Source organism: Dipteris shenzhenensis, chromosome 9 (assembly GCF_047967505.1).
Source record: "Dipteris shenzhenensis isolate YYH24624 ecotype China chromosome 9, Dip_SZ_1.0, whole genome shotgun sequence".
In the NCBI taxonomy this organism is placed as follows: Eukaryota; Viridiplantae; Streptophyta; class Polypodiopsida; order Gleicheniales; family Dipteridaceae; genus Dipteris; species Dipteris shenzhenensis.
This window is the reverse complement of record NC_141604.1, coordinates 29,084,385-29,099,068: the sequence shown is the minus strand read 5'-3', so window position 1 is coordinate 29,099,068 and position 14,684 is coordinate 29,084,385. Positions and strand designations below refer to the sequence as shown.

General features: G+C 45.8%; 1 protein-coding gene across 1 annotated transcript in view; it reads right to left on the bottom strand.

The window, feature by feature from the left end:
- Nucleotides 1-14,684, bottom strand: part of LOC147898475 (zinc finger CCCH domain protein) — a 104,122-nt gene that overhangs the window by 71,408 nt on the left and 18,030 nt on the right. Inside the window, exon 2 of the mRNA XM_087378894.1 lies at nucleotides 1,529-1,536. Coding sequence (XP_087235020.1) covers nucleotides 1,529-1,536 — 8 coding nt within the window. The remainder of the gene's footprint in view (nucleotides 1-1,528; nucleotides 1,537-14,684) is intronic.

The following is a 14,684-nucleotide window of genomic DNA, read 5'->3' as shown; positions in this document are numbered from 1 at the left end:
AGATCCGTGAGTTTTACACCAAGTTCCTTCATCGAGCTACCCATGAAGCAGTGTGGTTGGACGAAGATTTTTTCCAGAACTTTCCCCAGATATTGGCGGACTACTCGGAAGCAATGACCCTACCGCCAAGTTAAGGAGGAGGGAATGTCACATGCACCCCTGCACTTGGGTGCAAGGTGACACACTGGCTACATCGACAAGTGCATTATAGTTCCCAGATAGGAGATTTTGTCGTATGTTGTGAACCCTTTGTGAGCCCTTTTCCAGGGACAGTCAGGCACAAGCTACGTAGGTCAGTCTCTCAGCCTTAGGTCAAGTCAGTAATTCAGTTCTTGTTCACTAGTACCCACTGGAGAACAGTAGGTTAGGAGCCCCTTTAGGACCCCCAAAGGCTAGATAGGTAAGCAAGGAAGGCAGCTTGCAAAGGCTGCCCAAAAACTCCCCTGGCAAATGAGCCAGGGAGGGCTTTTATAGGCTGGTTGTAGGCCAACCAGTTTGTAAAACAGACCGACTCAGTCGACTGTTTACAGACTGGGTTGGCTCAGTTCCACTGCCCTCTTTCCTCATTCAGTGCTCCTGCCTTCAGCTCTCCTACAGCTCCACTTCAGCCTCCTTGTGCAGCCCCTAAGATCCTTAGATCTGGTCCTGCTCTAGCCTCAGTCCCTTGGCCATCAATTCAGCCTGATTTGAAGGTGACCACGCAGCACAACAGTCGGAGGTTTGGACCAGCAAACGGAGAGAGGTTTGGACACTGTTTACTCAGCTTTCTCACCTCTCTTTTACAGTTTACACAGCTCACTCTCAGCTCTATATTTCAGTCATCTCTCAGTTCTCTCATAGGATCTATCACTCCTAGTTTTCACTCTCTCACTCACGCAGTAGCCCTGCCTTCCGGTAGACAGCACAAGCCTCTTCCTTGCCTTGCAGAAGCATCCTACATCGTCACTGTGGACAGCATCAAGGTCTCGGTATTGGTCAGCATTGCCTCTCTGGTCTTTGGGTCTGCTATACGTGTGCACAGTGCGCTCTTCAGAAGCGCGTTCCGTGCTCTCTTGAAGAGTGTTCTTTGTATTTCTCAGTTCTCCAAGTATAAAGCAAATTCTCCCCTGATTGGGGGAGGGGGCCCTCAGTGGGTACAGGGACCCAATCAGTTGTCGACTCTACTCTCTCTCTCTACCCTCATCTCCTTTCTCTCCCTATGGTAAACAACACTCATTCCTCGCTAAAGGTTTAAAGAAGGTCTTGCTGTGAATTACACGATCAGATTACCGTTGCATGCTACATCAGGGGACAACAAGATAAATCTTAAAGTTACATTTCTAACTTGAAGAGGAAAAGGGCACTTCAAACACGCTCAAATTTGGTGACATTGAGAAGAAGTATGTTGACAATTGTAGGGATAGTTGAAACCACTGGGTAACTATAAATAACAAATCTATGTCTATAATTCCTGCAATCAAAAGGACAAAACATTAATTTCCTTCCAAATGCAATCTGGTAACTGATCAAATGTCCATAAATTACACACCTTGGTTCCTGCAAAACAAAAACCATCACAAGAGCAATATTTTAGATTATGAACATGTTTCTATTCCATAACGTTCATACTTTTTAGTCATTTTTCTTATAATTTTCAAAAAGCTAAAAGTTCTTACTTGAATTTTGTTGTGTAAAGCAAGTTGGCGACAAGCAAATCTACACACTTCTTGATAAAAATAAATGTATCATGTATGAGCATCCTCGTCCACCAAAGGCCTCACTATGGAACTCTCGACAATGGTCTACTAATAGACTGCTAGCTTAATTCGTCTTGAAGGTTATATCATATACTTCAAATATTAAGACCCATGCCCATGGTTTGATCAAATTTTTTTAAGGCTGCCACTGACTAATAATTGCTGGGGCAAATTTTATTTAAAACACAAAAATCAGCCACTATCTACTTGAAAGAGAGACAAAATAACACTCAATGAAGTTTGAATTGGTGCATGTGTATATACATACCTTCATAAGACTAGAATGTATCCAGCCTTTAAAATTCACAATGTTTGAAAGTAAAAAAATCAGAATAAGAGCAGTGGAGGAAAAAGGTGGGAGAAGGGCGGGGGGGCGAGTTAGGGGGGAAGGGGGGTATTAGATGTTAGGTTTATCCCCTGGTATGGCCTTGTAGGTTAGAACTAATTAGTTCTAGTCCTATTAGTTCATTAGTAACTCCTATTAGTTCAACTAAGTCAACTCTTATAGTATGGGTTTGAAGCTGGCCTTCAATAAATTAAAGAGCAGTAAACTAACAAGTAACCAGTCAACACTCTTCCATTAACAATTCAGCAAAAGTATTACCAGCAGATTGGGATATAGAGTGCCCCTGCACCAAGACAAAGACACAGATTGGCCCCAAACCTTGGCGCCCCTTTCGGTATTTCTTTAATTAAGTGAGAGGCCCTGAATTCCAGGCTACATAAAGGATACACTCCTTACAACTGGGGCATTCCACATCCCAGTGGGCATCCACATACCCTGCATAGCCCTTATTGTTCACCGCTCTCACTGCTCCTGGCAAGAGGTCTCCATCCCTAGTCCATGAAGCTTGCACACAGCCCAAAACTGTCACTACTAACCACACTTGGCTATACAGCTCCCCATAGCTGTTACCAGTGCCCAATTAGTCATCGATCTTAGTCATCGATCTGCTCAAAGCAGAGAAAGAAAGCATACCAAATCTTTCTCCACTGTCTAGGACTGCCATGACCAATAGTCTCTCACCCTATGGGTCGCACATATCATCCTGATACAATAACTTGTTTCCCATACACTTAGGAGATAGGAATATTCTTTGTAATCCTCTCTTCCTCTTCATCTTGTTCCACTAGCTGCAGCAAACACTATGGCAGTCACACTTGTACCATCCCTCTCAGGTTCCAGGGATACTTCCCATTCCAAGCATGGATTCCCGACCCCTGCCTACTCAGCAAATGAGGCTGTACCAAAGATGTGCCGTCTTCCTAGCAACCACTGCCTACACATGACCCATCTCCTAGAGAAACCAAAAACATATTCCCACATGGAACATGTGACCCATCTCCTAGAGAAACCAAAAACATATTCCCACACGGAACATGTTACTTCCCAAAGCCTACAATATAATACACAATGAATTCAAACCCACTTGCATTCAGTGCTCTTCCCACTCTCAGTACGCATCAGTATCACAAACCATTAGCCCTGCGGGGCTCTGCTCTCACACCCATCTAGCCATAGGCATCCATACTCAGTGCAAACAACTGCATTTAACACGGGAGCTGTTACTTCCAGCCCAAACAAGGCCACACACTCCCCAAACAATCACAAGTGTCCACCGACTCACTGGAATACCCAAAATGGGTGAAAGCATAACTGAGCTGCCCCTGATGCTCAGAAGCACAAACAATCACTGCAGGCATTCATTGTGATCACTCCGCCAAGCAAGTCTCTTCACAAACCAGCCCAATGCCCACGGGCATTTACTAGAAGTCTTGTGAGCCCTCTTCACTAGCCCGGAGCTCAGCCAAGCTCAATAACAAGCTAATTAAAAACAATCCACGAACACCATGGACGCCCCGCTCAGCTGGAAGAGGCTCTTATGACAGCAGCCCATTTCAAATGCAAGGAAAAGAGCATTAAACAGCCCGTGCAAGGCCAGGATATCCTGCAGCCGATGGTCGTCAAGCAGCCTGTATAGAAGCAAGAAATCCCTTCTGTACAGCCCAAGCAAGGAAGGCTGGCTCCTTCCGTACCACCCGTGCACAGCACCCGTACGCTGTCAGCCCGTACTGCTCCCGTACATCGTTTGTACTTTATGTACGGACTGTTCCGTACTGTCGTATGGCTTCAGCAGCCGTGGCTGAACCGAACTAGCAGCATCCTCCAATGCCGGTACAGCCATACAAACGCCTTTATTTGCCTTCCGTATTGTCGTACGGCCACACACAACCATCAATATGCCAGCCTCTTCTCCTTGACGGCGCCAACCACCTTTCTAAAGCCCCCGTCGCCGTTTTTCTTCAAGAGGCATTCTAAGGCCTTCCTTTCCAAAGAGGGCCTTGCATGGGCTTGCCACTTGGCAGCCCACGTTTTAGTTTGCCCCTAGGGGCCTTAACTTGCCCCTAAGCCCTAGTTGGTCAACACCAATGACCAACTTAGAGCTCATTTGCCCCTTGCCCCCTCTAGTGGGACGATACCGATGACAAACTTCAATTTTCTAAGGTTCTTTGGGCCCCTCTTGGCCCTAGACCTTACATTTTCCCCGAAGACACAAATGCTAGAGATTCTAGCACATCAAGTAGCCCTTGACCTCGCCCCTTCTTTCCCCAAGGTCCTGCCCACATGCAGGCCAACATGCATGCGCCAGAAATCACGCCCTTGTGACGTACCCCTCTGTTGAAACATTGCAAGCGTCCTCGATTGCATTCTATTCTAAAATACATGTGAATATACCATCATTAAAACGCGTATTACAAACTGGTATAGCATATATGATTGACAGAGCCTAGGGTAACAATCCATATATACTACAAAAACCAACTCATAGTGACTAATACAGTAATCATAGAGATCCCAAGGCAAATTACTGTCAGCAAGCAGTACCTCGGGTGAAACATACAATGTCACAAAGCGACCTCTAGATATCTGAGCATGTTTGTAACAAAGAGACAGAGGTACTACCCCTCTCTTGAGCATCAGAAAATGCTCCAAACCTACGCTCTGCTGAGCCTGAAGGAGCCACAACCGAAGTTGGCTCAAGCCAAAAAGCTTCCAAGTAAAGCTGAAACAACTGAGGTGTCTCTGCCAGATCACCCTCTTCTAGCCACTCTGCATACAAACCAAAGAAACTTTACCTCTGACTTTCCTTCCAATACCTGCTCTGGAACTAAGATATCATCAAGTTCCCCAACTTCTGGCTACACACAAAAGGCATATCCTCTGTCTCATCTCCTAGAAAGGTTTGAGAAGATTCACATTTCAAGCATTATGAATCCTCCAAAGATTTGGTAGCTTTAAGCATTAAGCTACATCACTGATCTGCTAACATACGATGCAAATCCCTACACAAGCATCCATGTCTTGTCCCAAAGATGGCCAAAGAAAGTCTCCACTGCTTTCAATAAAGCATCAGTACTGAGTACGCCGATGCCCTGCACACTAGGCCTAAACTGCTTGTAACACCAGAGACGACCATGCATCTGAAGGAATCCATCTTTGAGAGTATAATTGCAAATGCTGATGTCCATCAAACAACTGATCCAGAACCTTGTAGACTCCCCATCCTCTACATACTAGTCCTTCATTGCATCCAACTCAGGACTCAACGCATATGCTTCTTAGGCAACCAAGTCTGAGTGAGGAAAATATATCAAGGTATGATGATCTATCTGCACAATGAAAACAGCCCCTAGCAAGTTATGCTCCTATGCAAAGAGAGCAAGAGCCACAGCCAGCAACTCTTTCTCATATACTTGCAAATTTCTTTCAGCATCCTACAACATTCTACTCTCGTAGCCAACAACCCATCCATTTTGCATGAGGATTGCACCAATACTATTCCCACATACATTACAATGGACAGCATAAGCCTGACCAACATTGCCATTACCCATAGCAGGGTTTGCTATACCAGCCCCATTGCCCTACATACCAAGCATGCCTACAGGAGCTCCCATAATGCCATGCATTCCACTTTGCATCCCTGGCTGCATGCCAGTGTATCCATTCATAACTCTCTGTATTCCGGCTTGCATACCCCCAAGCATAATCCCTTGCATACCTTACATTCCAGGCTGAAAACCAACAAGGTGATTTCCAAGCATTCCTTGGCCATTCCCAACTTGGCCAGCCACTACTTGAAACACATGACCACCATGAAAATATCATGGATGCACTAAGGGATGCGGAATGACTTGCTGTCCCTGATTTGCATCCTGAAAACCATTGCCTTGGCCATGCAAATCAACACCAGGAGTATGACTAAACTGTTGCAATAGAGCATCCTGTCCACTTGGCATAGCTGATTCAATGGCATAGGTCCATATGGCTGCCTATTAGCATTCTGATCATCTTCAATAGAAGCTCCCTCAAACAAAGATTGTCCATCTTGGGGGGGCTCCTGTCCATTATCCCAATGTTTGTCACTGTGTGACATGCTTGCTCAATTCTCCTTGCTGCAATTCAATTACAGCGAGCAATACTCGCACTAGAGACAACCACAGCCTCAGCTCCTTAAAGAAGATGGTTCACCAAAGCAACCACAGACTCACCCTCTTAGGAAACTTGGTGAGGTCCCAGCTAACATCTCAAGGCTAACAAGAGGGTGGTAGAACAGTAACCAAACAAAACCCTTCACAATAAAATACTCAGCAAACACTCCAAACACAGATAGGGGGAGCTAGAGCGCTCCTGCTCATATACAAAGACACAGATTGGCCCCAAAGCCTTGGTGCCCCTTTCGGTATTTCTTAATTAAGTGAGAGGCCCAGAATTCCAGGCTACATAAAGGATACACTCCTCACAACTGGGGCATTCCACATCCCAGTGGACATCCACATACCTTGCATAGCCCTTATTGTTCACCGCTCTCATACTCCTAGCAATAGGTCTCCATCCCTAGTCCGGGAAGCTTGCAAACAGCCCAGAACTGTCACTAGTAACCACACTTAGCCATACACTTCCCCATAAGCAAAGAAAGAAAGCATACCAAAGCTTTCTCCACTGTCCAGGACTGCCATGACCAATAGTCTCTCACCCTATGGGTCACACATATCGTGATACAATAACTTGTTTCCCAAAAGAGATCTAGCATCACAATACAGCAAACACTATGGTAGTCACACCTGTACCATCCCTCTGAGGGTTCCAGGGATACTTCTCATTCCAAGCATGGATTCCCGACCCCTGCCTACTTAGCAATGAGGCTGTACCAAAGATGTGCCGTCTGCCTAGCAACCACTGCCTGCATGTGACCCATCTCCTAGAGAAACCAAAAATATATTCCCACACGGAACATGTTACTTGCCAAAGCCTGCAATATGATACACAATGAATTCAAACCCACTTGCATTCCGTGCTCTTCCCACTCTCAGTAGGCATTAGTATCACAAGCCATCAGCCCTGCGGGGCTCTGCTCTCACGAGTCACACCCATGTAACCATAAGCATCCATACTCAGTGCAAACACCTGCATTTAACATGGGAGCTGTTACTTGCAACCCAAACAAGGCCACATGCTCCCCAGACAATCACAAGTGTCTACCGACTCACTGGAATACCCAAACAATGGGTGAAAGCATAACTGAGCTGCCTCTGGTGCTCAGAAGCACAAAACAATCACTACAGGCATTCATTGTGATCACGCTACCAGGCAAGTCTCTTCACAAACCAGACCAATGCCCACGGGCATTCACTAGAAGTATTGTGAGCCCTCTTCACTAGCCCGAAGCTCAGCCAAGCTCAATAATGAGCTAATGCAAACCATCCACGAACACAATGGATGCCCTGCTCAGCTGGAAGAGGCTCTTATGACAGCAGCCCATTTCAAGTGCAAGGAAAAGAGCGTTAAACAGCCGGTGCAAGGCCACGATATCCTGCAGCCTATGGTCGTCAAGCAGCCCGTATAGCAGCAAGAAATCCCTTCTGTACAGCCCAAGCAAGGAAGGCTGGCTCCTTCCGTACCGCCCGTGCACAGCACCCATACGCTGTCAGCCCATACTACTCCCATACATCATCTATACTTTATGTACGGACTGTTCCGTACTGTCGTACGACTTCAGCAGCCGTGGCTGAACCATACTAGCAACATCCTCCAATGCCGGTACAGCCGTACAAACGCCTTTATTTGTCTTCAGTACTGTTGTACGGCCACACGCAACCATCAATATGCCAGCCTCTTCTCCTCGACGGTGCCAACTACCTTTTTGAAGCCCCCGTTGCCGTTTTTCTTCAAGAGGCCTTCCTTTCCAAAGAGGGCCATGCATGGGCTTGCCACTTGGCAGCCCACGGTTTAGTTTGCCCCTAGGGGCCTTAATTTGCCCCTAAGCCCTAGTTGGTCAACACCAATGACCAACTTAGAGCTCATTTTCCCCTTGCCCCCTCTAGTGGGACCAAACCAATGACAAACTTCAATTTCTAAGGTTCTTTGGTCCCGTCTTGGCCCTAGACCTTACATTTGCCCCCAAGGCACAAATGCTAGAGATTCTAGCACATCAAGCAACCCTTGACCTCGCCCCTTGTTTTCCCAGGGTCCTGCCCACATGCATGCACCAAAAATCACGCCCTCGTAACAGTTGCCCCATGAGTTGACCATCAAGGGTTCAGGGCAGCCTTCATAGGCTTCTACTTTTAGTTTACTTCAACTTCATTTTGCACTTGAGTGCTCTTGCAATACATTCCTACAACTTGACTTCTTGCTGTCTCCTTGTTCTCACGCTTCTCTACAGTGGTATCAGTGCAGTGTTTCAGCCTACCCTGCGCTACGCTCTTCAAGATGTTAAGAGCTATTATGTTGCGTGAAAGTTGGAGCTGCAGCCCCAATCGGCCTTCTCTGTAGAAGCCACCACCCTCAGCATCATTTCTGCTCATCAGTGAATCAGTTCTTGCACTCTAGGAGCAATTTCTCTGCTGTGCAACTATTTCTTGAGCACTTGTGAGCTGTTTCTCCATTGTGTGAGACCTGCTGCAGCACTTCGGCTGTCTCAGAGCCCTGACTGCCAGGACAACACCTTTCTTGAGGATTTTAGGCGACTACTGTTCCTGCAGTATTTCGGAGCTCTCCTACTCTACTCTACTCTGCTTCATTTTGAGGCATTTATGTGCTTTCAGAGCTGCCCTGTTCCTATTAAAAGTAGATTTGTGCACTTCTGAGAAGCAGCTCATTTGGAGCTGTTTTGCTACTAGTTTCTCAGTTTTTGAGCCAAAGTCTTTGTTTTTTAGGTCGATTTTTCTGTTTCACTCAAGTCCAGCGTCACAAAGCCATATATCTAGATGAATCCAGGAACATGCCCAAACTTATCCTCGAAAGACACAACATGGTGCAGTTTCAATCTCATGATAGTCACTCATAAGTTTGAAAACCATAAACTCCATCACGCATAGCAAGGACTAGCTACTATGACATCCCCACTGACGTCATCGACGCCCAACACCCCATAGTATTAACATATCGTCTCACACATACAAATTCACACACCCACACATACTTGAGCATCCATTTATACAAAGTCTTCATACTAAGTTTCTATCGGCACTCCGAGGTGTCACCAAGCTATATTTATCCCAGAAATAAAGAGGAAATATTTTATTTTGTCTTTGGTTAAAGGTTATTGACTTCAGTCAAAGTGAGCTGCCTTCTATCAACTAGAAAAGTTTCTATTTTTTTTATTGTGTTTGCTAGTTGCATGGTCACCCAAGACTAGGATTAGTCCAAAACATTAGAATGCATGCTTGGGCTAATCTTTAACAGGTGCAATGAGCTTGGTGGTGTTTTATTTGTGTGCAGGTTCTAGGAGAGTCCACATTTTAACAGGATTGGACATACAAAAGTGGACGTCTAAATCCTAGAGGAACCACACGTGCAAAAGGTAGCTATTTTTAGCAGCAACTGCCAAAGTTAGAAGGCAGTTCGTTTTTACTAGCCAAGAGGCGATTTTCGAGATTCATTCAGCTTGTTGTATCTGCAAATTGCTCTCTGAGCCCTGCGTGAGCTGAACTTTGTAACAAACTATTGAATTCTCAGATTAAAAACTTCAGGGATGGGGGGGGGGGCAGCCCTTGTTTCTGACCCCTAGTGTGAGTGTTTTCTGCTCCTTCCCCCCTTTCAGTTCTCCCAAGTCCCCAGAAGCAATTCGCTGCAATTCCATTCAGAAGAAGTGAACAGATGCATGTTTTCCCTGTTATCCTCTAAAATTCGAGTTCTTTATTGGTGTGTATCTACTGGGAATTGAAAGGGGGAGCTTCCAATTGTGTTCAACTGCTATGATCTCCTTTCACCTGCTAGGAATTGAGAATCCTAGTTGTGAATTCACTAGGAAGTGCTATGTCAAGGTTTTCAGGCTGATTACACATTCGTTTTGCTTTTAGCCTCATTACAGACTCGTTTGTTTTAGGGTCTTCAAGCCAATTACAGATTCATTTTAGGATTTTCAGACTGATTACAGATTCGTTTTAGGGTTTTCAGACTAATTACAGATTCGTTTTAGGGTTTCCAAGCTGATTTCATCGAGGCAGTTCAGCAGTGATTTCTTCAGTTTGGAACCTTTCTGAAGAGAGCTAAGCAGTCATTTTTACTTGCAGATCCAAATCTGCTCCGAAATGCTGCTGAAACAGGTCCAGATCTGCCCCGAATTTCTGCTGCGAACTGATCTGCTCCAAGTGGCGGGGCTAAGTAACAGATTCACTTCTGGTTCTGGGCATGGAGGCAGGCTGGAAGTCCGGGGTACTGAATACTGTGAATGGGTGTAAATGCCCCTTAAATAGGCCCTCAACAGGCCCAACCTGCTCAACAAACAGACAAGCAGGCCAGCTGGTTTGATCAACGTGGTCAAAGCCTGTTTGGTCAGCCCTAATGGGCCAACCCTAGGTGGCCAGGTCTGCCTATAAATAGGCTGCCTGGTAAGCCCCAAATGGCAGCCCTAGGGCTGTCCATCTGACCTAAATCTAACCCTAAACAAAAACCCAACTTACCTAGGCTGAACCTTGCTAACCCTTAAGTTCTTCAGTGGTTACAAGACTGCAAGGACTCCAGTGGGTACAGGAGTACAAGGACTGATCCTAAAGGCTGGGAGATGACCTACATAGATCGTGTCTAACTAGTCCCTTGACTAGGGCTCACAATGGGGCCACAATGCACCCTAGTGCAAGGGTGCACATGACAGCAAAGGATGCTTGGGATAAGTTAGCCTCTTTGTATCAAATATGCAAGGGTGCACGTGACAGCAAAGGATGCTTGGGATAAGTTAGCCTCTTTGTATCAAATATGCAAGGAAGCCCACTACTCAATTTTGAAGGGAGAGAAAAGTTTTCTCCACCTGTTGTTAGTCCAAAAACGAGATCTGGATGGCTGAGGGTGTCGAGGGTGCGGCCATGTGAACCCCTTTGGGAGGTCACCTTCTGGATCACTACCCCTTTGTCAAACAAAACTGCCACTAGTGGAAAAAGGGAAAAAAGAAGTGGGGGGAGGTTTTTTCCTCTTTTTTTGGGTTGGCGGCTTGTGGAGGCAGTTTATGCGTTCAGTGAATGCAGTGGAATAATGAAAATGAAGGCGGAGGTCCTAAGGTGGGCAAAAAACCAGACTGGCGGTAAGCCTAAAAAAGGGTGTCAAACGGCCTTAACTGGCTGCCAAAAAACCCCTAGAGGTGCTGGGGCAGCAAGACCAGGGGTGAACAGTACAGAAGGGGACAATAACCCCTTTGTTAGAAGGCAAGGGCAGAAAAGGAGGAAGAGCAGCCCAGACCCCAAGCAGGCTGGGAAATGCAGGGGGCGATACAGTAAGAAAGGGGAGTGGCTCTTCATATGAGAGGGTGAACTATGATATCTGAGATGTAGTGAAAGCAGAATACCCCATGACATAATCCACCACATTGTGCCCCCCCCCCCCCCCCCCCCCCCCCCCTCTTCCCTTTATATGTGGGGAACATGTATATCTAAACCCATGACATGATCCTCCCCCCCATGTGGACAACATGTATATCAGAATGAGCTTGGCCATCTCTACAAACCATTGTATATAATCAGCTCCTATGTGATGCACGTGTGTAACCGCAGCCCCATCATGTGTATCCTCAATTGTGAGTCCATACAGTACTGATGTGGCCTTAACTCCTGGGAGCAAGATTGCAGCAGTCTAAAAATCCAGGATCTATGATGTAGGTCCCTTGTCCAGGCATTAAAGTCTCCAAGAAACAATATCATATCACTATATCCTCGTGGATGTTTTCCCGCCCCCAGTGGGTCTTTGCATACTCTCATGTCTCAAGAGGAAAGTAGTAAATTGCTATGCTGACATTTGTAGTGGAGGGCCTCTTAGGCAGACTCAATACACCAAGGATGGTCATCCCTACCTAACACAGTGATGCACAACTATAATTGTGAGTAGAATAAGATTGCCATGGCACTAGAGCCTCTAGCTCCCCATGAGTGCGGGTCTTTGATCTATACGGTGTTAGCCATGTGTACCCATGTACTATGCATACATCCATCTTGGGGCTTTGGTGGCTCATGGTCTATGCTACAACATCCTTTCTATGGAAGGTCTCAGCAAAGTTGCCTGGCAAACCACAATGTCCCATTTCCATTACAAAAGGCGATATTGAGTGATGTCGAGTGCATTACCTCCCCCCATACTCGTATCACCTAGATGCACCCTGTCTACTTTTGCTGTAGCAAGATATCTATTGGATCATTAGAGACGACCTATGGCACGTTTACATTGAGCAAACCTTCACACGCCAAAAAAATAGCATTATGCAAAGATAATTTTTATCACATGAGTGAGGAATGGGTATATCCAAATGTCAGAATAACAGCCAATTCGCCTATCTCACTTTGTATGGATAGCTATAGAACAACTCTATACATCATTCTACTATTCCACAGCAAGAGAAAGCAAGAGGTTGAGATCACATGATGCCACCACTACTTAAGACTCTACATCTTATGTGCTATGTATGAGGTGGAGACAGAGAAGCATGTATTGCTGAGATGCCCCAAATACTATCAGATCCATGCAAAATACCATTTGTTGTTTCAAGCAGTTACCATCAGATCCATAGCAAATACCATCAGGGTTCCACTACGTGAGTCAAGACAAATACACTTATCTCACTTCATATGGATAGCTATGGAACAGCTCTAGACGTGATTCTACCAATTCCATAGCAAGAGAAGGCAAGAGGTTGAAGCCACATGACACCACCACAACTTAGAACTCTACATCTTGTGTGACATGTAGGTGATAGATACTATCATGCAAATATCATTGTTGTTTTAAGAAGATACTATCAAATCCATGGCAGATACCATAGAGGTTCTAGTACCTCAGTCACGCCATTGACTACGACAAGTGGTGTGTTCTGTGTCTAAGGTCATGAGATTCCAGTGGAGCAAATCAAGCCCCACACAACAGAGGATCTTCTTTATGGGGGAGGAGCCCAAAGTGAGTGTTCACCACAAGCATGAGACTTCAAGCCCACTCTAGAGAGACTCCCATTTGATGTAATGTGCTTGCTGCATCACAATGTCAAGCTGCCTCATGATGCCCCACAAAACGGAATAAAGGCCAATGGTGACATATCGTACAGATGCACCAAGATTCTCAAAGGAACCCAAACCATGCTCATCATGAGTGTAGATGGTGGTGGGAGATGTCTGATGAACATCAAGATCTGCAAGTAGTTTCCATAGCCAAATACATTCCACCGTGGCTAGAAAAGCTGCCGTCTACTCAGCTTCACAGCTGAAAGTAGCAACTGTAGGTTGCTCTTTGCTGAACCAAGAGATGCCAAGCATATAATCCTTGCCACTATGTGACACTCCAGTGTCATAACATCCTGCCCAATCACTATCTTTGTATACATGCAGAGTAAGTGAAGAGTTGTGACCATAAAGAAGGCCCAAACCTTGAGTGCCTGTCAAGTATCGGAACGCACCCTTCACAGCCTGCCAATGCTTTGTGTATTGGGACTATGCCTGAATCTGCTCAACTCTGAAACAACATACTGAAGATCTGGCCATGTGTGACACAAATATATCAAGCATCCAACACCCTGCTGATAGAGACTGGCATCAAAGGGCTGAGTAGCATCATCCAAGGAGAAATGAAAACCAGACTCCATAGGTATACAAACTCGTTTACCGTCCTCAAATTGAAAACTGTGTAGATAAGAATGAAGCTGGGCCAAATCTATCGTTGCAAATGAAAAGGCTGCAATATGCTGAGTGGAAGGTTCAATCAAAAGCTAAAATTGATTTGGCATAACGCTTGCAAACATAGAAAGTACTCTCTGTAGGGCTGTTCTGAAATTTGAGGCTGATAAGATGTGTATGACTCTATAACATGCGGGGACTAGCTGAGCAGAAACCTTGATGAACATACAAGAGACTCAAGCATGAGAGAGACGAGATCTACCTAACTATAGTACAGTTTTGTATGCCAAATCGGCATACAAAACTGTGCTGAGACCACTCCCCTAACTACGACATGCGGGAGATGAAACTATGTTGCGGAAATAGGAAACCCAAAGCTCGTTCATATGCTAGCTGGAAGCGATGCTGGAGCCTAGGAGCTGAGTCCTGAACTGAGGAAGGATGAGTGAGTGAAAAGGGGAGCTGAAGGCCCCTTATATAGGGCTGGGAACCAACCAACCTTGGGCCAGCACAACCGACTGGCTAGTTGGTTTTGGCCGACCAGGCTACTAGCCCTTTCCTAGAAAACCAGGCCCTTTTGGGCCATTAAAGGAAGGCCTTGGGGCTACGTATGCAGGGTGCCCCTCTTGCCCTCTGTCCACACTGTGTGCTGCCCTTGGGAACCCCCAAAGCTTGCTAGATATGCTGCAATTTGTTGACTAGACAGCTAATTGTCATTGACACCCAGGCTTGACCCTGGTGCATGTGACATTTCCCTCTTTTGAACTTGTTGCTAGGTGGATACCTCGCAACGCTTTG